Genomic DNA, 24,587 nt, shown 5'->3' on the forward strand with positions numbered 1-24,587 from the left:
TTTATACTTCTGTGTTAAATCTACACCGTGGCTATGTACGCAGGTACGTGTAGATGCCGACCCTACGCCGTAGCCTGACGTCACCTCTCAAACAATGGAACTTCACGTCGCGGCGACGCATATTGCTCGGCCGTGCCTTGGTAGCGTTGCATTTCCCCCCCCCCCCGACTCATTTCCTGGTTCTCCTCCGAAAACAACATGAAATCAAGGAGATGGTTAACTTTTCCTGTTAACAACATCAGCTACAACATTACAGGTGAACAGTGGGAGAAGAAGTATTCAGATCCTTTAACTGCAAAAAAAGTACTAATACTACACTGCAATAAGTCCTGCATTGAAAATGTTACTTCATATAAAGTACAAAAGTATTATCAGGAAAATGTAGTTTAATCAATCAATCAAACTTTATTTCTGTAGTACATTTCATACAAGTTAATGTAACACAATGTGCTTCGTACAAAAGTGACATAAAATATTAAATAATACTTTGTTCAATTATACAGAGTAAAATATATACAAAACGTATCGAACATGCACGCACGCACGCACGCACACACACACACGAGCACACAAACACACTCACAGACACACACAAAAGTTTTAAAGTATTAAAAGTAAAAGTAATTCATGCAAAACTAGTAACTAAAGCTGTTACAATCCAACAATGGTGTTACCTTTGTAAATATGTAACTAATTCTTTGTGTGAATGATTTACAGCCGAAATTCTTTTTTTATTGTATTGTAAATACATACATACACGTGTTCCCATATATATATATAGATATATATATATTTATCTATAGATATATAGATATATATAAATATATATATATATATATATATATATATATATAAATATATATATATATATATAAATAAATAAATAAATATATATATATATATATATATATATATATATATATATATATATATACATATGGGAAATGGGTTATTATCTGATCCAATTGTTATTCTATTTTTAAAAAAAATTCTTACATTTTACCTTTTTGTTATGTTTATGCCATTATAATTTTTTTATACTGCTCAAAAGACATTTAGGAGCTATTCGTACTTCTGGTCATGGTTGTGCCTGTTAATTTGAGATGCAAAACTTGCAGAGAGAGTGAAACATGAGATCACAGTGAGTAATAATGTGACAGGAACAAAAAACGCTCAAAAATGGCTTGGTTTAACTTTCCCCTCAGACAAACATCAAAATCAGATGAAATATTAGATTCACACTTTCATTCAAGACTTTCATCTTCTGTTTGAAACATAAATGGTAACTTCATTTTCAACCTGGAATGATGGGAACAACAATCTTTTTACATTTGGGTAAATAGAGTCCAGATAAAAAAATAAAAAGACCCTTTAAAGGAATAAGGAAACTAACTACCATACCATTTAAAAGTTTTCTCAGAGCTGTAAAAATGCAATAAAATATTTGTCTTTCTTCAAATGTGTATTTTAATCATTTATCTTGCTGTGTGTTTTTCTAAAGAAGCCTAAAACACTTCCGGACCTTTATTTTGAAGCTCAGCAACTAATCTGCACCGGAAGCTGTAGTCTTCACTGCGGCTAACTTCACACTTTGAACAAGATGGCGTCTAGCAGAAAGGTTGTGTAGAGAAAGAGGTAAAATGTGTAAAGTCCAGATGCTGAGAGCGTTGGTGGAGCAGCGACTAACTGCGGCTGCTGAAGAGATATTTGGGCTGTTTGAAAGAACGATAGCAGAGTACGAGGAGGAACTTTGTCGTTCAAAAGAGGAGAACGAGCGACAACGGGAGCTACTGGACGCTGTTTACAACCCTCAGCTTCGGCTACACAGAGCAGGTTTGGTCCCTTTACTTCTTCCTCTCTCTCTGGTTAAACTGACCGCATGTTTGTTCAGCCTGTCGACGCTTCAAAGCCTCGACTGCTTCTCTGCAGCAGTACAGCAGTTACTCGGTTCAACCCAAGGCCCTTAGCTGCACGGCATCCCCCCATCTCCCCCCGTTTTTGAAATCGCTGACGATTGCATACTGCAGTATGCAATCGTCAGCAGTACCGACTACATACTGCAGTATGTAGTAGGTACTGCATATGTTCATCCGTAGTATGTAGTATGAACCAGTTAAATGGCTTTATTGTGCAGTGCTTTAAGAGCTTGTTCAAAGGCTCAGCCTGGCCTACAATACTGCAGAATAAAGCCATTCAACTGGTTCATACTGCATACTACTGATGAACATATGCAGTACATACTACATACTACTGATGAACATATGCAGTAGGTATTAGGTGTGTCAGTAGTACCTACTGAATATGTTCATCAGTAGTATGCAAATTACAATTAATTTACAAGGCTGTTGAAGAGAGACTTGTATCTCTCTGCCCTGTCAGATGCTGCTCTCCCTCGTGTGTGTGTGTGTGTGTGTGTGTGTGTGTGTGTGTGTGTGTGTGTGTGTGTGTGTGTGTGTGTGTGTGTGTGTGTGTGTGTGCTGGTGTGTGGCACAGCACCGCCTGGTGGCGAAGGTTTAAAACTGCGATGACAATAAAATGAAAGCTTAAAATGTATTTACAGTATTGAATCAATACTGTAAATACATTTTACTATTCATTCTCTTTACTTATATTAATTTGTTATATTTATGAAATACAGAAATGTCGGAAAAAGTTCTGAAAAATATAATCATGCATATGTACTCAGTGCTTGGTTTGGGTCTCTTTTGCATGAATTACTGGCTCAATGCGGCGTGGCATGGATGCTATCAGCCTGTGTTACTGCTGAGGTGTTATGGAAGACTAGTATGCTTCATTGTTCGGTCTCATGTCTCTCATCTTTCTCGTGGCGAAAACCATAGAATAAGGATCAAACAATTTGGCAGATTGTCTGGCCTGCCTTCAGCAGCTAACGTTAGCTAGCTGGCTTTTTAGACAATGTACCATGGATGTGTTCAGCAATGTACTGTTAAAAGTTACTGCGACAACAATGGCTTCTCTTTAAAGTGGTATGGACAGGTTTTTTTGGATGGTATCCAGTGTAAATAAGGATGAGCTTTTCTGCAGCATGTGCAGACATTTCCCCAGCGGAGCTGACAGCCAATCGGAGAGAGAGGAGTTTGTTTGAGTGCTGGCCCTCACAGAGGTGACATTAAAGGTGCTGTAGGTAGGATTGGGAAGATCCAGGACTTAGCCAAAGAATTTGAACATCAACAACTTCTCAGTCCCCCCCCCTTTCTGCTAAAGCCCAAAACGGTCTCCTAAGCCCCTCCCCCCACAATGGAGAATGAATGCGTGTGCAGTGATTGACACACAGTTAGACACCCCCCCTGGCCCAGATTGGTGCATCTGAACAGGGAGCGGTGGATTTTTGCATATCCCACTCCAGGCTGTAGTAGCCAGAGGAGCTGGATTTATTTTAAATGACCTGCTTCATGTAGTTCTACTGGAACATAGGGTCAGTTTCAACAAATATGACAGAAAGTTAGTTTTATAAGTCTTACCTACTGCACCTTTTAAGTAAAACGTGTTCCCTTCTTCTTGCGTTACTATTTAAGTAACCTAGTAACCTTCCTATTTGGTAAGAAATGGTGAACACTGATGATGGCTTCTAGCTGAATGCGTTTGTGTTTTTGCCCACATTAGCCCAACCCTCGTGTTGTCTTCCCCGTCGACCAACGTGCAACTTTTTTTGTTTTTCTGGGTCAAAATGTTAAAAAATACGGACGTTTTGGTCGTCTTTTGACACTTTTTTCCCCGAAGTTTCTGTCAATATTTTTCTGCGCTTTTTTGACTTTTTAACCTTTTCCCATGTTTTAGCCACTTTTACCAATGTTTTTGAAGAATTATTTAGAAGATTTTCCCGACATTTTTGCGACTTTTTCCAATGTTTTTGTCACTTTTTCCTGCTTTTTTGACATTTGTTTCATACGTTTTTCAACGTCAGTTTTTCTTTACATGCTATAAAATTGAATAAAACACCCAAATTCAATGAAAGTAGTGAACTGATCATTTAACTTGTGAAAAGCATTGTAGTGAACAATCCATGTTATTTTGTTTTAAAATTTGGTTGAAAGAAACCCACATTTCTGATATAGAAACTTTTAGAAAATGGGTCAAATTAGACCCGAGGACAACAGGAGGGTTAAATAAGAAGATAACTTATTTGTGATGTAGTTTTTAGTTTTCTTTAATCCTATCACTGACTCACTGCCGTGGACTCGATACACTGTCTAAGATTTGGCACCTTGCTGGCCACTTTTAATTATATCTTTCATAATTCAAACAATGCTTGGCTGGAAATTTTCATTCTTAGATTTTCTTTTACTGCTGGTAGCGCATTTGTTGCTCATGATCTGACTGTATTCCTGAAGCAACAATGCTGTTATGAATGCACAAATGATATGTTACATGTGTGATTTCTGTCTGATGTAGGCTATTCTATGTCATGCAGTATGTAAACGCCTTCTCTGCTGTTTAGTTGCCACTTTGTGCAATAAAATGGTTATTCTATAACAGTTCTGTGCAGAGCCAATGCTGCTGGTTCTGCCGGTGCAAATATATTTTAGCCTGGAAAGGTTCAAATCGACAGGTTTTTGTCTATATTGTTGTGTACAAACCTTTTAGACTGAGCTTTGTTGGTTGAGCATGTTGTAGATAGAGTGGTGATTGGGCCGCATTTTTCTGTCCGAGCCCGACCCGAGCCCAACAGGCATTAAGATATTTGTCCAGGCCTGGCCCGAGCCCGACACAGTTAAAATATCACATACTAATGACACATGTACGTTTGTGTGGAAAGCCCGCTTTTATTAAGCAACTGTAGGAAGGCATTCGGAAATGTCAACAGATGAGCGCATCGGAGCACACGGGGCAACAAGCGCACGTTAATTAGGTGTTTAAACCACTGGAGACTCGTTACCTCCAGGGCCGACTTTATAAAATGAATAACGTCTGGGTTAAAATCCTGTTTCTGGTGAGCAAATGAATGAACTTGGCTTTCAGTCTGGCGTTCATTTCGGACACCACACACACACACACTGTGTACAAAACTTAAACTTATTCCACAATCTGTGCTCCTGTCGCATCTACACATCTGCTTCCTCTTTCTCTATCTCTCTTCTACACATCTATCTTCTATACACATACACACACACACACACACACACACACACACACACACACACACACACACACAGCCGCAACACCATTTTACAACAAATGTCTTATCGCGCTGATGTGACCCAGCCCGACCTGAACATCATTTCTAAATATCTGTCTGAACCCTGGCCGGGTACCGTTGGGCTCGGGTCGGGAATCACCACTCTAGTTATAAGCTAAGTTTCCATCCACTTGTCAATCGAATTATCTGAAGTTCGGTAAAAAAACTCATGCGAATAAAGCTGGTGAAAGTGTGTTTCCATCCAACAGCTTTAAAGTGAATAAAAACCTGTGCGTAATGATGTCACATGCTGTTTTGCGATTAAATTGGTATATCGAATTGATTTGAGACATTTTATGGTGTTTCCGTTCATTTTTGAACTGAATCGCACAAGATTCAAGCGAACTTTTGCGAACAAAGTTTTGCTAGACAAAAGTGGTTGTTAATATTAGAAGCCAAGCTATAGCCTAAGCTCTGATGGGCCTTTGGCTGAGGATCTGATCCAGCTCATCAAAAAGGTGGAACTTGCCTTATATTTTCCCTCCGGCACCGCTGCGAGACAACTCTCTTTTTTGAGCCGTGTATCGCTGTTTGAGCGCCTTCCATTTACTCCGCAGGACGTCCCACGGCTTGTCGTAATAAGGGACATTCTAAAACGCTTAACGTGAAAAAGCTTAACATGGTTTAATATCTAAACAACGATCAATCATCACCAGATGTATCATGGTCATATCTGGTTATCTCACGTTAATGTGTCAGATAATGTCCATAATATTTGGACATTGGGTTAGATTTGACCGTTTTTAAGTGGTTATGATGAGCAATATTTGGTGATGATTGATCGTTGTTTAGGTACATTAAACCATGTTAAGCTTTTTCACATTAGGACTTATAAAGCCAATGAGAACCGTGGAGAGTCAACCCCCAGCCGCTCCGCTGCCCTGAAGCAGAAAAGCTTTATGTCAGATAACGTCCATAATAATTGGACTTTGGGTTAGATTATTTGACAGTTTTCCGTGGTTATGATGGGTAATATGAGAGAGAAATTTGGTGATGATTGATCATTGTTTAGGTACATTAGGCTAAACCGCGTTAAGCTTTTTCCTCGCCATTAATAATATTAATACGGCCACTGATGAAGAAAATATTAACGTGAGATAACTTCTATAATCGTTGGATTTCGATTTAGTTTTTTTGACAGGCTTAAGTGTTCATGACAAGATATAACCATGATAAATCTGGTGATGATCATCGTTGTTTAGATACATTAAACCACGTTAAGCTTTTTCAAGTTAAGCGTTTAATGTCCCTGTTGTAACTGTTGGTCATTTCCTTCGTGAGCTCCTGATAAATGATGGCGTTTCTTAGATTTTTGCTATCTAAAATAGCTGTTATATTTTTCTGGTAAATTAAATTAAAAAAGTATCTTGTCTCCTCGTTTGTCCACTTACATCTGTTTTTGTTTACATCTGTTTTTGTTTTGCAAACAGAGCGGAAATACTGGGTGGAAATGAACTGAAACTTCTTCTTCTTCGTTTTATTGCGGGTTGCAACCATAAAATGACCTAAAACTTAATCGCAATTCATTATTTATTCCGCAAATAACGTTTCCATCAGCGTTTATCGCATAAGCCGTATATCGATCAAGAGAAAATCCGATGAGACCGAACGTATTTCATTTGAGTCGATATTCATGAAATTCAGTCGGATTTTACTGTTTCCATAAGGCATTTTTCATTCGATATCACTTAATTCGGATAAAAACGGGTCGATGGAAACATAGCTATAGACAGTAATGCAGTATATGTTAGAAGGTAAAATTGTTGCTGTTTTCTTCAGTTTGTCCTTTTTGCTACTTCTGTCTTTTTGAAAATGGCCCACTCACGTTTGTACTGGCCCAAAATACTATTTCTGCCTACGCCACGTGTGTGTGTGTGTGTGTTTCTCAGCCCGGCCACAGAGCTTGTTATGTCACGCCTGAAACCTCTTGTGAAGCTATATAACTTCAAAAAGGCTTACAACCACAGGTTCCAGTTAATCTTATGATGGTTATGTGTGTTGTGTTATTTAAACAAACAATCATGGAAATAAACGCCTCTTGTCTGCGAGTCTCCTGAGAGAGCTCCAACTGGCTCACTGTTCATGGCTGTGAAGGTGGACCGGCTGAGCGGCCAGCCAGCAAACCCGGCAGGCACCTGCAGGCTGTCACGTCACACTGTGGAGCTTCTGAACTCCAACACCGTCAGAGCAAATTTGCAATTAGCCATCTGAAACGGAGGGATATGGCATCCCTCCAATCTATTCTCAGCCTTTTTTAGGCAACATTGGCACTCCAACTGCTTTGTTAATACCTCTTTAGCTTAGGGTAGCTGGAGAGTCTGCGTCATGCTAACATGCTAACATGGTCAACAGTGCTAACACATCTAGCGGGATTACTCCCTGGTTAGCTAAATGTACTGACTAAACATTTGAAATAGTTTGAGGAAAAGTATTTTTTTTTTTTAAAGATAATTTTTTCAGGGCTTTTCCCTTTATTATAGTGACAGTAGATAGACAGGAAAGGGGGAGAGAGATGGGGGATGACACACAGCAAAGGGCAGCAGGTCGGATTCGAACCTGTGCCGCTGCAGAACTCATAGGGCGAACGCTGTTACTGGGTGAGCTAGAGGCCGCCGCGTTAGCTACAAGTATTGATGAAACAGTTGTCTGTATTTGATTCTGTTTCCTGCAGATGTTGAGCAGCTGTTGGTGGTTAAAGAAGAGGTTCCCCCTGAGCAGCAGGAGTGTAGTTCCAGTGTGGACCAGCAGGAGTGTAGCTCCAGTGTGGACCAGCAGGAGCCAGAGCCCTCCCCACACATTAAAGAGGAACAGGAGGAACTGTGGAGCAGTCAGGAGGGAGAGCAGCTTCAAGGGCTGGAGGAGGCTGATATCACCAAGTTCCCATTCACTCCTGTCCCTGTGAAGAGTGAAGATGATGAAGAGAAAGCTCAGTCCTCACAGCTTCATCAGAGACAAACTCAACACATGGAAACAGAAGCTGATGGAGAGGACTGTGGAGGACCAGAACCAGCCAGAAACACACATCCACTTTTACAACCACAGGCTAAAGACCAGACTGGAGACTCTTCTGAATCTGAGGCTGATGACAGTGCTGATTGGAAGGAGACCAGAGAACCTCAGTCAGCTTTAAACTCTCTGAAACATGATTCAAGATGTAAGAAAACATTCAGCTGCTCTGAGTGTGGGAAAAGATTTGTCTGCAAGTCAGATCTTAAGAGACACATGAGAATCCACACAGGAGAGAAACCTTTTAGCTGCTCTGTGTGTTGTAAAGCTTTCTCTGATAACGGAAACCTGAAGAAACACATGATAACTCACACAGGAGAAAAACCTTTTAGCTGCTTTGTGTGTGCTAAAGCTTTCTCTGATAATGGACACTTGAAGAGACACATGATAACTCACACAGGAGAAAAACCTTTTAGCTGCTCAGTCTGTAAGACATCTTTTACACAGAGTGGAAGTTTACGGTCACACATAAGAACTCACACAGGAGAAAAACCTTTCAGCTGCTCAGTCTGTAAGAAATCTTTTACTCAGAGTTGGGGTTTACAGTCACATATGGCCGTAGTCCACAAAGGAGAGAAAATATTCACCTGCAGTGTTTGTAACAAAAGATTGGCCTGGCGTTCTGATGTCAAAGCACATAAATGTGTTGGTCATATAAACACAGAAGCTGATGTAGAGGACTGTGGAGGACCAGAACCAGCCAGGAACTCACATCTACATCCACTTTTACAACCAGAGACTGAAGACCAGATTGGAGACTCTTCTGATCCTGAGACTGGTTACAGTGCTGATTGGAAGGAGACCAGAGAACCTCAGTCAGATTTAAACTCTCTGAAACATGATTCAAGATGTAAGAAAACATTCAGCTGCTCTGAGTGTGGGAAAATATTTAGCTTCATGTCAGATTTTAAGAGACACATGAGAACCCACGCAGGAGAGAAACCTTTCAGCTGTTCTGTGTGTGGTAAAGCTTTTACTGAAGGGGGAAACCTGAAGAGACACATGATAACTCACACAGGAGAAAAGCCTTTTAGCTGCTCTGAGTGTAGTAAAGCTTTTACTCAAGGGGTACACCTGAAGAGACACATAAGATCTCACACAGGAGAAAAACCTTTCAGCTGCTCAGTCTGTAAGAGATCTTTTACACAGAGAGGAAGTCTACTGTCACACGTGGCTTTAGTCCACAACGGAGAGAAAAGATTCAGCTGCAGTGTTTGTACCAAAAGATTTGCCTGGCATTCTGAAGTCAAAACACATAAATGTGTTGGTCATATAAACACAGAAGCTGATGGAGAGGACTGTGGAGGAACAGAACCAGCCAAAAACTTACATCCACTTTTACAACCAGAGACTGAAAACCAGACTGGAGACTCTTCTGATCCTCAGACTGATGATGGGGCGGATTGGAAGGAAACCAGAGAACCTCAGTCAGCTTTAAACTCTCTGAAACATGATTCAAGACGTAAGAAAACATTCAGCTCTAAACATTTGATATAGTTATGTAAAAGTACTGTCTAAACAGTTGAAATTCTTAGCTAAAAGTACTGACTAAACAGTTGAAATAGTAGCTAAAAGTACTGACTAAACTGTGAGAGCTAATGATAGATGATAAAAATGCTTCACAAGTTAAAGCACAGTTTGATGTTCTGCTGCAATTGTCTGAAAATGCAACTGCATTGCACAAATCTCTGATGTCTTTAATCCCATCTGATGAACAAGAAAAACAAAATGCATGGTTCAACAAGCATCACTGAATACAATCAAGGATTTACTGAGGATGTTAAAGTGAGGCTTCCAGAAACCAGCAGGCCTCTTTCAAAGCTAACTCCTGATGTTGAATGTCACCAGGAAGCTCTGTCAGTGAAAGAAAGTGGGATTCATGAGGCTGTGAAAAAGGGACAAGAGCATCCATCTTCTCAACATGATGACCAGGATGACATGTTGCCATTATTAGGGCCCGAGCGACGACAGCAGCGAAGGCCCTATTGAAACTGAAGGAATTATTTTCCCGGCAAATGAATTGCCTTTTTGAGGGGCTTAACATATTCAAAAACTGACCAAAATTGGCGGTCGAATTAAGTCTGGTGAAAATGTACGTATTTTAAGGGTTTCGGGAATAGGCGCACAAAAATGGCTCGCTAGCGCCCCCTACAAAGTTAAAGAAATTGAGCCCCTGCAGTGCGTTTAACATAGACTCACGAAACTTGGTACACATATGTAACATGTCAAGATGTACAAAAAACTTGATTAGAGCCATACCCTAAACCCAACAGGAAGTCCGCCATTTTGAATTGAAAGTTCGAAATTAGTGCGATGTTGGCCATTTCCACGTCTTACTTTAACGAACTCCTCCTAGAGATTTCATCCGATCAACTTCAAACTCGGTCTGTGCCATCTTAAGATGTTAAAGATGAAAAGTTGTTAAAAGAAAAACTTTTCGTCATAGGGCGTGGCCGTGGCGGGGCGGTCATTTTGTGCGTTTTGCCGCCGAAACAGGAAGTGGGTGTAACTCGAGTGTACGTTGTCCAACTCGCTCGAAACTTTTCAGGATCCATAACCGGCAATTTCCACTGGATGCGGAACGTCTCCGGAACGTCGACGGAGTCATTAGGTTTCCATTAAAGTCAATCTGTGTATTTCCACAGACTGCGGAACGTCTGCGTCCCGACTCCGTCCCAGTTCCGTCAGTCCGCAGCAGATACGCAGAGCTTCTATTTTTGACGGACGACAGAGAGCTCCGCAGCAATTCAGCACACGGCAGATAGTGCGGGACAGGAAGTCGAGCACAGAAACAAAATAAATATCTGGTTAATTTTCAAAATAAAATACACCATGCTCACAGCGGATCATATTTCCCTGAACTACACCTTGAAAACACAGCTCAGAGTCGTTTCCCCTCTAGTCCTCTGGATGGAAACAAACTGTTGTTGGTTTTGTGGTTCTATTCTACCTGAATTCGCGAACTTGTGGGTCCTCGTGACTACAGCTGTCAGTCACGGCCGCAGCCGTTCCGCAACAAATCGGAGCACGCAGCAGACACGCAGCGGAGCCGGTCCGCAGCCGTTACACATCCAGTGGAAATCCCCGGTAAGAGTCCAACCCTGAGGACAAATAAAGGCCGATATTTACTTAAAGTCATAGCGCCCCCTGGTGGCAACAGGAAGTAGGCCTAAAAGTCAAGGGGCTACACTATAACGAACTCCTCCTAGAGATTTCATCCGATGGACTTCAAACTTGGTCTGTATCATCTCAACACCTTAAAGATGAAAAGTTATTAAAATAAAAACTTTTTGTCAGACGGTGTGGGCGTGGCAGCCATTTTGAGTGTTCAGCGATGAACAAAGAAGTTGTTGTAACTGAAGTGTACGTTGTCGTATCTTCCCGAAATTTCTCACGATTGACAAAGGTCCAGGCCTGAGGACACCTACAGGCCAAAATTGACTGTCCACATACACCGTGCTCACAGCGGATCATATTTCCCTGAACTACACCTTGAAAACACAGCTCAGAGTCGTTTCCCCTCGAGACCTGAGTTCTTATTTCGTTCCCCTCATCCGTGTTGTGAGAATGACAAATAAATAAAGTATCTATCTAAAACAGGGTATCCGCGGGGTCTTGAAAAGTATTAAAAGGTGATAAATCAATTTTGGGAAAATTAAGACCCTTAAAAAGTATTAAAAAGTCTTATCACGGCTTTATAAAGTCTTAAATTTTGAAAGTATTTTTTCTGAATTAGCTGTCCAACAGTTTGAGTCCCAAAAACATCGTAAAAGTGTGTGAATTTAGTCATTTTTATAGAAAAAACGAACGGGTACATAAAAAACTAGGCTATTGTGGGTGCGGGTCAGAATTGCCTCTGAGAGCACCAGAGCGGGCAGGCGGGCGGAAGTTCAAAAGCATAATGTACGCCTGGCGTGTCCCAGTGCGTATACATACGCAACGAAATGTTTTAAGAGAAGGTTGGTGAACGCAGAACAGAATGGGGAAGTGCGCAATTTTGCAGCGTCCTGGCTGGAAATGCCGGACTTCAAAGAGTGGCTGCAGCCAGTCGAGGGGAATGTCAGGGAGGCATATTGTACATTATGCAAGAAAAAAATAAGTATTGTGTCAATGGGCATTAACTCGTTAAAGTCCCACATGTGTTGTGCTAGCCACAAAGCCGCTGCTAGCCGCCGAGAGCGGCAGCTCTCCATCGCTAGCTTCTGTGGTAATCGTGTTGCACCACCACAACCTAGTGCCAACGTCGTTACACCACCGGCAGTCGCACCTGAAGCTACAGCTACGACCTGGGCTGTCTCTGCTTCCTCATCTTCTGCAGCCGACATCAGAGTGGCTCTGGGCGGCACAGCAACACTGCGTGCTGAGGTGTTGTGGTGTCTCCACACAGCGGAGAAACACCATTCACTGAACTCAAACGAAAACTTGGCTGAAGTTTTCAAGGCTATGTTTCCAGATTCGGATATAGCAAAGTCGTTCACTTGTGGCAAGGACAGAACCAGTCAACAAAAACGAAACCGCTTGATGTCCACATTCGATTCTGAACTGATCACGAAGTCCAACATCCTCAGAAGACGTAGTAAAGAAAAACGGAACAAATTGGTCCAAACTGAGAAGCTGCTGGGAACAAAATTGGAAGAACTGAGGCACATGTCAGCATGATTGTTGTTGAGGGTGGAGCAAAGTTTTGTTTTTTAATAAACTTTGCTTTGATTTACTATCCCAGCCTATTTAATTTTTTTGTATCAGAGTGGTCTATAGTCTTTATCACAAACTAAAACTGTTAAGTTAAAAGTATCACTGATGTAAATGGTTACAGCTTGAAGTGGCGGTGAGGTATTAAAAAATATTGAAGTTCTTGGAAAAAGTCTTGAAAAGGTATTAAAATTAACTTCAAGACTCCTGCATATACCCTGTAAAAGCAAATGTTTTAAGGACCTCTGGATCAGGTGTGTGGAGTGCTGCTTCTCAGCGATCTAATGGCATGGAATTATACTTTAAGAAAAAGGAAAAAATGTTGAAGCTCTTAACATTGATGCAGACTTCCACTTCCACATAAACTTGGAAAAGATTAACAAGGAAAATCAGCAACTGGAAATGCTGTGTTACACTTTGGAATACCAAAAAAGAAAAGGGCAGACAATAACAAATATCCCCAGCATAGACCCCTGGAGCTTATGAGACAGAGCACAGTTCTAAATGCTGTTACTACAGCTCCTCCAGTGTTTTATCACAGAGATGTCCATACACTCTTTTCCACAAATACTAACAGTGACCAGAACCACATGTTGTCTATGATGGAAAAACAGAATGAGATAACCGCAATGCTGGTGCATCAGCAATGTCTTGCATCACTGCCTAAGAGAGGGTCCCCATCAAATATTGGGATCTCTCTCATGCTTTCATGCGGTCCTTTGCACAAGTGGTTGAGGAACAGACTGACAATGCTGAAGATTGCCTTCATTTTCTGGAACAGTACACCAGAGGGCTATTGCACAAAACCAAGATAAGGCATTAAGCCGGGATATTCCAGTTATCCTGGATGAATTTAGCCTTGACTTGGTTGCACAAAAGCAGAGGCACCTAAGTTACCATGGATATTTATTCTGTGCAGCTAGCCTGCTCCTGACCAGGCTAACAGCCAGGATTTATTAATCCTGGAGCATTTTCTTTTCACTCAGCAGTGCTTTTAACTTATTATTATTATTATTATTATTATTATTATCAGCCTGCATTAAAATACAAGTGCATATTGCTGTTCAGTAAAGCACTGTTATACAAAGTTGTGACCATTATTTTTTTAAATAATTATTCATTTGACAGTCATTGTTACTGATATTGCTGTATGAAAACTGCTGTTCATATTGTTGTTAGAAGTTTGATGAATATATTACGGCAGTTGTTGAGATAATTAGAAAAGGCTGATACAGTTGCATATGTGTTTTAAATGAAGTCACTGATGAACGATAATATATAAAGTGCTATACACACATTAGTTGTTCCAACAATGGCAGACAAGTCAGGCACAAATGCACCTTTTACTATTTTAGTTGATTTATTTCTTTTAGTATTCTTTAACAAAGGACCATGTATGTTTCCTCTTCCATGTGCACTGTATTTGGCATTCTTAGCACACAATTTGTGTTCTCTCCAGTAAACTGGGACTATAATTTGGGAGGATTGAACAATTATAATAGGTTTAATTGTACAGTCCTCCCTAATTATAGTCTTAGTTCACTGGACCAGTAACTATATAGTTGACGCTACTGTACATTCATGAAACAACATGGAGAGGACACCTCTATGGTTTTTGACCTTCTATTTTGCTGGGGGGAAATAACTGATGAATACACTGTTAGTCATGTTTAAAGTGTGCATTAAATGTATCACTTAATTATCTTTATCTTTATCTATAGTTCCTATATTTTAGAGTCCAAATTCTTCAGTCTCTTTTCTATGTCCATGTAGGCCTACTAGGAAGGAAAACATACAATAAATAAAGAAGGAAACTGCCTCTGTCAAACACAGAAACAAAAAAAAGTGAGAAAAAACGTGGCAGAAGTGGACCGACTGAATGACATATATCTAAAATATACATTTACAAACTACTGCTCTTAAATGAAACCATTTAAGGAGTTAGGCTAATTATTTCCACAAAAAAACTATTGTACACTTCGCCTGAAAAGCGAGCAAAAGAAGTAAATATATTCCTTAGGGAATTCATATTTTAGCCCATACAAGAGAGAGAGAGAGAGGGATATGTACGCTTTACAGCATTGCAGATTAGTGATTGTAATTGATCTTCATGGTAAATTTCCTGTGTAATATTAGTCTTCTGTTCACTTTGAAGGCAAAGAGTACAACTGCTCATTGGTGCAAATAATTAGCCTAACTTCTTGAATGGTATGGCAGTTTCAATTCAGAGCAGTGGTCAGTAAATGTACATTTTTAGGCTACTTACGCATTCAATTGGTCCGTGATTGTCTGCCTCGCTTTCTCTTGCTGTTTTATTACAGCGGCCGTGTTTCTTTTTTACAAATGTGTTTCACGTTGTGATAATTCCATATGAAGCTGCTGCTCACTCTGTGTAAAGAATACACAATGTGTATTCTCCATTTTCGCATCAGTAAATGTGTGATCGATACCGTGGTCTATTCAAGAAAGCAGTGAACGTGCACTTATCCCAACTATGTACACCTGGCTTAACATAACTTCACCTTCTCATCATGGCTCGGCAAACGTGCAACCGATTAAGCCACGATGAGCGGATCACACTAAGTCAAGCTGCGCTTTTTCGGGTATCCTGGATTTCTTCATTCTACTTTTGTGCAACCACAACAACTTGTCAGAAGCTGTCAACATATGACTGGTTCAGGCTATGCAAATGCAAAGACTTAACTTCCAACACTTTGGAAATGAGCACATAATTGCATCTGCCTACTTGGATATGGTCTCTTCATGGCCAACAATAAAATCTGAAGATGGAAAGGCTATACATGCATACAGTCTGTTCTTGCGTGGATGTTGCAACACCATGGAGGAGGTGCATAGTCTGTGTGAATTGAATACTCCTGCCAATATGATCACTGTGATTAAAAGATTGCCCTACAAACTGAGAGACAAGTGGCGAACCGTGTCATGTGATATCCAGGAAAGGCATTGCCGAAGAGCTATGTTTGTTGATATTGTGACTTTTATGGAGCACCAAGTGAAAATCCTAACAGATCCTGTGTTTGGAAACCTACAGGATTCTCCAAATGTTGGTGTCAAATAAAGAAGTCAGCAGGACAAAATCACCTCGCTTAAGACCTAAAGGAAGTAGCTTTGCCACTGCTGCTACTACAGTTGAAAAGACATTAACAGAAGGTTGGAGATGGATATTCACCTGAAAATACTTGCCTGTACTGCAAGGGTGGACACATGCTGGAGGTTTGTACTCCTGGAGAAGAGAGCTCAAAGTGAGAAGATTGATTTTCTGAAAAAGAATGGAGTTTGTTTTGGCTGTTTGTGTACTGGTCACATCGGTAAGGAGTGCAGGAAATGTCTCTCTTGCAAAACATGTGGCTCAAGACACCCTAGTATGTGTCACATTCACCACAACGACAAGGGAGCACATGCAGACAAAGGCAGCAGCAATTCAGAGAGTGCAGTGGGTAATTCTTTGGTTGCAGTCCAAACCAGTGGTCTCACTGGGACCGTTGAACAAGACTTTGACTGGTATGATGGGGAGTTCAAAGACAAATCTAGGAGAGGTCAAAGGACAGTGGAAACCTGTGCCTTTTTGGACCAGGGCAGTTCAGCATCCTTCTGCACAATGGGTCTGGCTGGATTGGACAGTGGCTGGTACTGTGAAATGCCAGATATCTTCACACAAAGTAGGATGCCTGTGAATAGGAGTAACATCCCACGACAGAAAGATCTGCATACATGGCCTCATATGACACATGTGTACTTGCCTGAGATAGATGCAGATGTGGAGCTTTTGATAGGCATTAATGTGCCCAGAGCTTTGGAACCACTTGAAGTCATCCAGAGTGTGGATGAAGGGCTGTATGCCATCAAGAGAATTTTTTGATGGACCTTTGTATCAGTCTGCAGTTACCATCAACAGAATTCCTGATGTGACACTTGATGAACTCTGGAAACAACAGTTCAAGACAGACTTTTCAGAAGGCAGTCAGGAGAAACAGCCAGGACTTTAAAGGGAAGACTGCATGTTCATGGAAATGGCTAACGATACTGTGAAACTAGTTGATGGCCATTACAGTATTGCTTTACCTCTAAAAGACAGAAAGATAGGCATGCGTAACAACCGATCAAAGATTGCAGAACAACACATCCTTAACCTAAAGAGAAGGTTTATCAGAGATGCATTATTCCACAAGGACTACACTGCTTTCATGAATAACCTTGTATCCAGTGGAGATGCAGACAGAGTGCCAACCACAGATCTGGAACGCAGTGACGGAAAGGTTTGGTATATCCTACACCACGGTGTATACCATCCGAAGAAAGGAAAGATCTGAGTTGTCTTTGATTGTGCAGCGTCATTTTAAGGTGCATGACTCAACGCACAACTCCTGAATGGTCCTGTTCTGACTAGTACGTTAATTGGTGTCCTGACCAGGTTCAGGAAAGAGCCTGTTGTTCTGATGTCTGACATTGAGGTGATCTTTCACCAAGTTCAAGTTCCAGAGGAGGTGCAAACCTGTTGAGATTTCTTTGGTGGTCCAGTGGAGACTTCCATCAGTGTATGCAGGAGCACAGGATGGTTGTCCATTTGTTTGGGGTAACTTCAACTCCAAGCTGCGCTAACTTTGCTCTCTGAAGGTGCGCTTAAGACAACAAAGACTTCTTCAGCCAGCAAGTGTTTGAGACCATCATGTTAAATTTTTATGTGGATGACCGCCTTGCTTTTGTGGCCACAGAACAGGATGCTATATCCCTCTATAAAGACCTTAAAACTATCTGTGCCAAAGGCGGTTTTCGTCTAACAAAATGGATAAGCAACAGTCGCAATGTGTTTGCTTCAATATGAGGAAGAGAGAGCAGGAAGGAAGGAAGTCAAAGACCTGGATTTGGACCATGACTCACTATCTGTTGAGAGAGCACTGGGAGTGCGTGGGTGCATCCAGTCTGACACCTTTAAGTTCAGCATAACCCTTTAGGAGAGACCATTGACCTGCAGAGGGATCCATTCAATTGTCCGATTTTTCTATGACCCTCTGGGGATCCTAGCTCCTGTGGTTTTTACAGCTAAAAGGATTCTTCAGGACCTGTGCCGGAACCGGCTAGGATGGGATGACTTTATACCACAGGCGGTTGCTCAGGAGTGGATGGACTGGTTGAAGGAGCTACATCAGCTGGAAGGCTTCAGCATCAGACGATGTTTAAAACCACTGAACTTTGGAGAAGCAACCACTGCTCAGATGCATAATTTTGCCGATGCAAGTGAGGACGGATACGGTACAGTTACCTATCTGCAGATGAATTAACACTCTCAGACACAGCGCCTTCATAATGAGAAAATCCAGGGTGGCGCCTTTAAAGCCTGTTACAATACCACGCATGGAGCTGACAGCTGCTGTTGTAGCAGCTCGCATGGACAAACTGTGGAGAAAGGAGCTAAGACTACAACACTGTTTTCTGGACAGACAATACCTCTGTATTAAAATACATTCAGAATGAAACTTCAAGATTTCGAATCTTTGTGGCCAACAGGGTCTCAGAGATTCTCGAGGTTTCTAACTTGTCTCAATGAAGATATGTGAACACTGCACACAATCCTGCAGACCTTGCCTCCAGAGGTGTGAGGGCGGAGCCATTCCTAAAGAATGAAACTTGGATATCTGGTCCCTCATTTCTCTTGCAATCAGAAGAAGACTGGCCTGTTAACCCAGACATGTTGCAAGAATTTCCACCTGTAGACTTTGAGGTCAAGATCTCCACTGCAATTTAAGTTTTTACAGTCAAGGACGAAGATGATGCAGTGACATGTTTGATCAACCGCACCTTGTCTTGGACACATCTAACAAGAGTGATGGGCTGGATCCTAATATGGAAGGTTTTCCTTATGAATCTCAGGAAGAAGGACATAAGCTCTGGGATGGTTATCTCTCACTGGGAGAGATCAAAGAAGCTGAAATCAAAATAATCATGTTCTGTCAGAGAAGAAGGTTCTCAGAAGAGTTCTGCCTCCAAAAGGGAAAATGTGTAAAAAGAAACAGCCATATATATAAGCTCAATCCAATACTAGAAGATGGTGTGTTAAGAGTTGGAGGACGGCTGAGTAAGGCTGCCATGCCTGAAGAGTCAAAACATCCTGCCATACTAGCTAAATACCTTCATATCTCTGATCTCATCCTACAACATATTCATCAAGAGGTTGGCCATGGAGGTAGAAATCATATGTTGTCAAGGCTACACCAGAGATACTGGTGCCAGTGGTTTAATAAGAAAAATTCTGGCAAGATGTGTCGTCTGTCGTTGACTACATGGAGCTGTAGGTCAACAGTGTAAAGACAGAGTTTCTTTGGTAGAACTTCCCTTCAGTCATTCTTGCATTAATGCCCTTCGACGCTTCATTGCAAGAGCTACATTCAGACAACGGCACTAACTTTGTCGGCGCAGAGCGAGAGTTGAGACGAGCCATTGAAAGGTGGAACCTGGAAACGATCAATGATGTGCTCTCGTTGAAATGAATAAAATGGACCTTGAACCCTCCCACTGGATCACATCATGGAGGACCATTGGCGAGACTGATCCATTCTGTCAGAGAGATTCTTAACTCTACTTTGAGGACACAAAGTCTGGATGAGGAAGCACTCCAAACAGTGCTGTGTGAAGTTGAGTCAATCCTGAACAGTAGACACAAAGGAATCCACAGATCTAAACGACTTTGAAGCATTAACACCTAACCACCTTCTGCTGCTCAAAACTAAACCATGTTTACCAACTGGACTGTTTCAGAAAGAGGACATGTACAGTATGCACGGTGAAGATGGAAGCAAGTCCAATACATGGCTGACCTGTTTTGGAAAAGGTGGACTAAGGAGTACTGACCACAACTGCAGGAACGACAGAAATGGACAAAGATCAAGCAGAATTTCATTTCTGGAGACACCATACCAGTGGTGGATGATTCTGCACCCTGCAACTCCTGGATCATCGTAAGGATAACAGAAGTGGTTCCAGACAGAAGAGGACTCATGTGACAAGTCTGGATCAAGACCCAAACCAGCTGTATATGCAGGCCTGTAACCAAGATCTGCCTTTTTCAGGTGTCAGCTTTTTCCTCATTGCTGTACTTTGATAACTTGACTTTTGACTGATTTGACTGGACTATTTTTTTACTTTTTGCTTCTGAGAGAAGACAGAAGATTGGATAATTTTTTGTATGATGGACTATAAATATTTTTTTGTGTATACCCCTGCATGTGTAATATATGTTATAATTACTTTGTATTAACTGTAATAATTAGGGGCCAGAATGTAAGGGTCAGGTGTAGTTCTATTATTTTGAAAGGACATGTATGGTAATCAAGGCACCTGGTGGGGGCGGAGGAAGCAAAACTAAATAAACTAAAACTAAAATGATGTGCTTCTCCAAATCAAGGAACACCGACGATGCTTGTCAGATTGTTACTCTAGATGAGAGAGTAATTGAACGAGTGTCAGTCTACAAATATCTTGGCTTCTTCTTAGAAGAAAGCTTGTCCTTCAAGCAGCATATAGTGTCTAACAAAAAAACTTAGAGTGAAGTTGGGTTTCTATTATAGAAACAAAGGTTGTTTCTCTTTTAGTGCGAGAAAAACACTTATACAAGCAACATTTCTGTCAATGCTGGATTATGGTGATATTTTATACATTGCATGCAAATCAATGTTCTCTGAAAATGCTGGACTCCGTATACCATGCAGCACTAAGATATGTAACTAATTCTAGTTTTCGTACTCATCACTGTAACTTGTATGAGAGTGTTAGTTGGCCTTCTTTGCACAATCGCAGGTTGGAGCATTGGTATATTTTTCTTTTTAAGGCCATACTGTGTAAACTGCCTCCTTACTTGTGTTCTCTTCTGACTCCTAAAGTCACTACCGGGAAATGTAATCTTCGATCATATGGGCAAATCATGTATGACATTCCCCGAATGTGAACTGTTTTCGGTGAAAGTGCCTTTACATTTTTTGCACCCTCATCCTGGTATAAACTGCAGAATCATCTTAAATGAGACTACCTACGAACATTGATACAGTTTAAAATTAGGATAAAGGATTATTTAAGTACTAAATGCACATGTGCTGCTACTGGGCGCTGCTGGTGATTATGTGGAGATGATGTTAATTTGCCAACTGTTTTCTTTTTCTGTTTTTGTTGTACATTTTAAATATGGAACTTTTGTACTGTTGTCTTGGCCAGGACTCACTTGAAAAAGTGATTCTGAATCTCAATGGGATTTCTCCTGGTTAAATAAAGGTTAATAAAAAATAATTAAAAAAACTTTAATATCTGTTCACCGGTTTTGTGACTAAATGAGGGGGTGAAAGGGGGAAGTCTCATTATTTGCTGACCGCTGTTTTTCACGCTTTTCTAAATGCTGTTTATGACTTTTGGACACAACTTCATATGCCAATAACACAATTATGGGATGTATTGAAAACAGAACCTTGTTAGTGTAAATAAATCTGGAATCCGTGATCATTAAGCGCGTCTGGCAAGTTATTACTCAGCCTCTCGGTGGCTAAAATCTGAGTCTCAGATTGCCGCCTACAACGGTCAACAGTGCTAACACAGATAGTGGGATTACTCCCTAGTTAGCTAAAAGTACTGACAAAACAGTTGAAATAGTTAGCTAAAAGTAATGTTGAAACGGTTGGAATAGTTCGCTAAAAGTAATGACTAAACAGTTGTTTTTGTTTCCTGCAGATGTGCAGCAGCTGTCGGTTGTTAAAGAAGGGGTTCCCCCTGAGCAGCAGGAGTGTAGCTCCAGTGTGGACCAGCAGGAGCCAGAGTCCCCCCCACATATTGAAGAGGAACTGTGGAGCAGTCAGGAGGGAGAGCAGCTTCAAGGTCTAGTGGAGGCTGATATCACCAAGTTCTCATTCACCCCTGTCCCTGTGAAGAGTGAAGATGATGAAGAGAAAGCTCCGTCCTCACAGCTTCATCAAAGACAAACTCAACACATGGGAACAGAAGCTGATGGAGAGGACTGTGGAGGACCAGAACCAGCCAGGAACTCACATCCACATCCACTTTTACAACCAGAGACTGAAGAACAGACTGGAGACTCTTCTGAACCTGAGACTGATGGCAGTGCTGATTGGAAGGAGACCAGAGAACCTCAGTCAGCTTTAAACTCTCTGAAACATGATTCAGGACTTAAGAAAACATTCAGCTGCTCTCAATGTGGGACAAGATTTGGCCTCAAGTCAAATCTGAAGCAACACATGAGAACTCACACAGGAGAAAAACCTTTCAGATGCTCAGTCTGTAAGAAAGCTTTTACACACAGTGGAACTTTACGGTCACACATGAGAACTCACACAGGAGAAAAACCTTTTAGCTGCTCAGTTTGTAAAAAATCTTTTACACAGAGAGGGAATTTACAGTCACACATGGTAGTCCACACAGGAGAAAAACCATTTAGCTGCTCTGAGTGTGGTAAAACCTTTACCGAAAGGGGACACCTGAAAAAACACGTAAGAATCCACACAGGAGAAAAACCTTTTAACTGCTCAGTCTGTAAAAAATCTTTTACACAGAGGGATAATTTACAGAAACACATGAGAACTCACACAGGAGAGAAACCTTTTAGCTGTTCAGTCTGTAAAAAATCTTTTACACAGAGAGGAGATTTACAGAAACACATAAGAGTCCACACAAGAGAGAAACCATTCAGCTGCTCACTTTGTAAAAAATCTTATACACAGAGTTGGAGTTTACGGTCACACATGACAGTCCACACAGGAGAAAAGCCTTTCAGCTGCAGTGTTTGTAATAAATATTTTACACATAGTGGAAATTTACAGAAACACATTAGAACTCACACAGGAGAAAAACCTTTCAGCTGCTCAGTCTGTAAGAAATCTTTTACACGGAGTGGAAATTTACGGTCACACTTGGCAGTCCACACAGGAGAGAAAAGATTCAGCTGCAGTGTTTGTAACAAAAGATTTTCCCGGCATTCTCATGTCAAAACACATAAATGTGTTGGTCCGATGGAAACGGGAGCTGATGGAGAGGATTGTGGAGGACGAGAACCAGCCAGGAACTCACATCCACTTTTACAACCAGAGACTGAAGACCAGACTGGAGACTCTTCTGAACCTGAGAATGATGACAGTGCTGATTTGTTGGAGACCAGAGAACCTTTAAACCATCTGAAACATGATGCAAGATGTAAGAAAACATTCAGCTGCTCTGAGTGTGGGAGGAGATTTGGCCAAATGGGAAATCTGAAGCTGCTCTTAGTACCGACTAAACAGTTGAAATAGTTAGCTAAAGTACTGTCTAAACAGTTGAAGTAGCTAAAAATACTGACTAAACAGTTGACATAGCTAAAATTACTGACTAAACAGTTGACATAGCTAAAATTACTGACTAAACAGTTGACAATGTTAGCTGAAAGTACTGACTAAACAGTAAGATGTTATTGCAGGAAAGTGTTGACTGTATGTAGATTGGCAGCTCTAACCTGCGTGATGCCTTCACATGCTCCAGTGCATGATGATAGCAGTTCAGTCTAAGATGAGCTAATAGCTAATACATTCATCCATAGTACACGCGCACTGGGGAGATGATGGACCCTGGGAGGTAGTGGCTAGCTAACGTGGCTAAATGTGCTAAAATGGTTAACAGTGCTAACACAGCTAGCGGGATTACTCCCTAGATAGCTTAAAGTACTGACTAAACAGTCTGTATTTGATTTTGTTTCTTGCAGATGTTCAGAAGCTGTTGGTGGTAATAGAAGAGGTTCCCCCTGAGCAGCAGGAGTGTAGCTCCAGCGTGGACCATCAGGAGCCAGAGTCCCCCCCACACATTAAAGAGGAACAGGAGGAACTGTGGAGCAGTCAGGAGGGAGAGCAGCTTCAAGGGCTGGAGGAGGCTGATATCACCAAGTTCCCATTCACTCCTGTCCCTGTGAAGAGTGAAGATGATGAAGAGAAAGCTCAGTCCTCACAGCTTCATCAAAGAAAAATTGAATACATGGAAACCGAAGCTGATGGAGAGGACTGTGGAGGACCAGAACCAGCCAGGAACTCACATCCACTTTTACAACCAGAGACTGAAGACCAGACTGGAGACTCTTCTGAACCTGAGACTGATGACAGTGCTGATTGGAAGGAGACCAGAGAACCTCAGTCAGCTTCAAACTCTCTGAAACATGATTCAAGATGTAAGAAAACATTCAGCTGCTCTGAGTGTGGGAAACGATTTGGCCGCAAGTCAAATCTGAAGCAACACATGATAATTCATACAGGAGAAAAACCTTTCAGCTGCTCAATTTGTGATAAACGATTTGTCTTTAAGTCATCTTTGAAGACACACATGAAAACTCACACAGGAGAGAAACCTTTTAGCTGCTCAGTCTGTAAGAAAGCTTTTACACACAGTGGAACTTTACGGTCACACATGAGAACTCACACAGGAGAAAAACCTTTTAGCTGCTCAGTTTGTAAAAAATCTTTTACACAGAGAGGGAATTTGCGGTCACACATGGTAGTCCACACAGGAGAAAAACCGTTTAGCTGCTCTGAGTGTGGTAAAACTTTTCCTGAAAGGGGACACCTGAAAAAACACGTAAGAATCCACACAGGAGAAAAACCTTTTAGCTGTTCAGTCTGTAAAAAATCTTTTACACAGAGAGGAGATTTACAGAAACACATAA

At 41.2% G+C, this 24,587-nt stretch overlaps 1 protein-coding gene across 1 annotated transcript; it reads left to right on the forward strand.

Annotated features, from left to right (window-relative positions):
* Positions 1 to 1,600: 1,600 nt before the first annotated feature.
* On the forward strand, positions 1,601 to 24,587 carry LOC120571004 (zinc finger protein OZF-like). Its single transcript, XM_039819689.1, has 5 exons — positions 1,601 to 1,618; positions 1,815 to 1,833; positions 21,626 to 22,945; positions 23,640 to 23,724; positions 24,563 to 24,587. The coding sequence occupies exons 1-5, from the start codon at positions 1,601 to 1,603 to the stop codon at positions 24,585 to 24,587; spliced, it is 1,467 nt and encodes a 488-aa protein (XP_039675623.1).

The sequence above is a fragment of the Perca fluviatilis genome, chromosome 13, assembly GCF_010015445.1.
Source record: "Perca fluviatilis chromosome 13, GENO_Pfluv_1.0, whole genome shotgun sequence".
NCBI classification, from domain to species: Eukaryota; Metazoa; Chordata; class Actinopteri; order Perciformes; family Percidae; genus Perca; species Perca fluviatilis.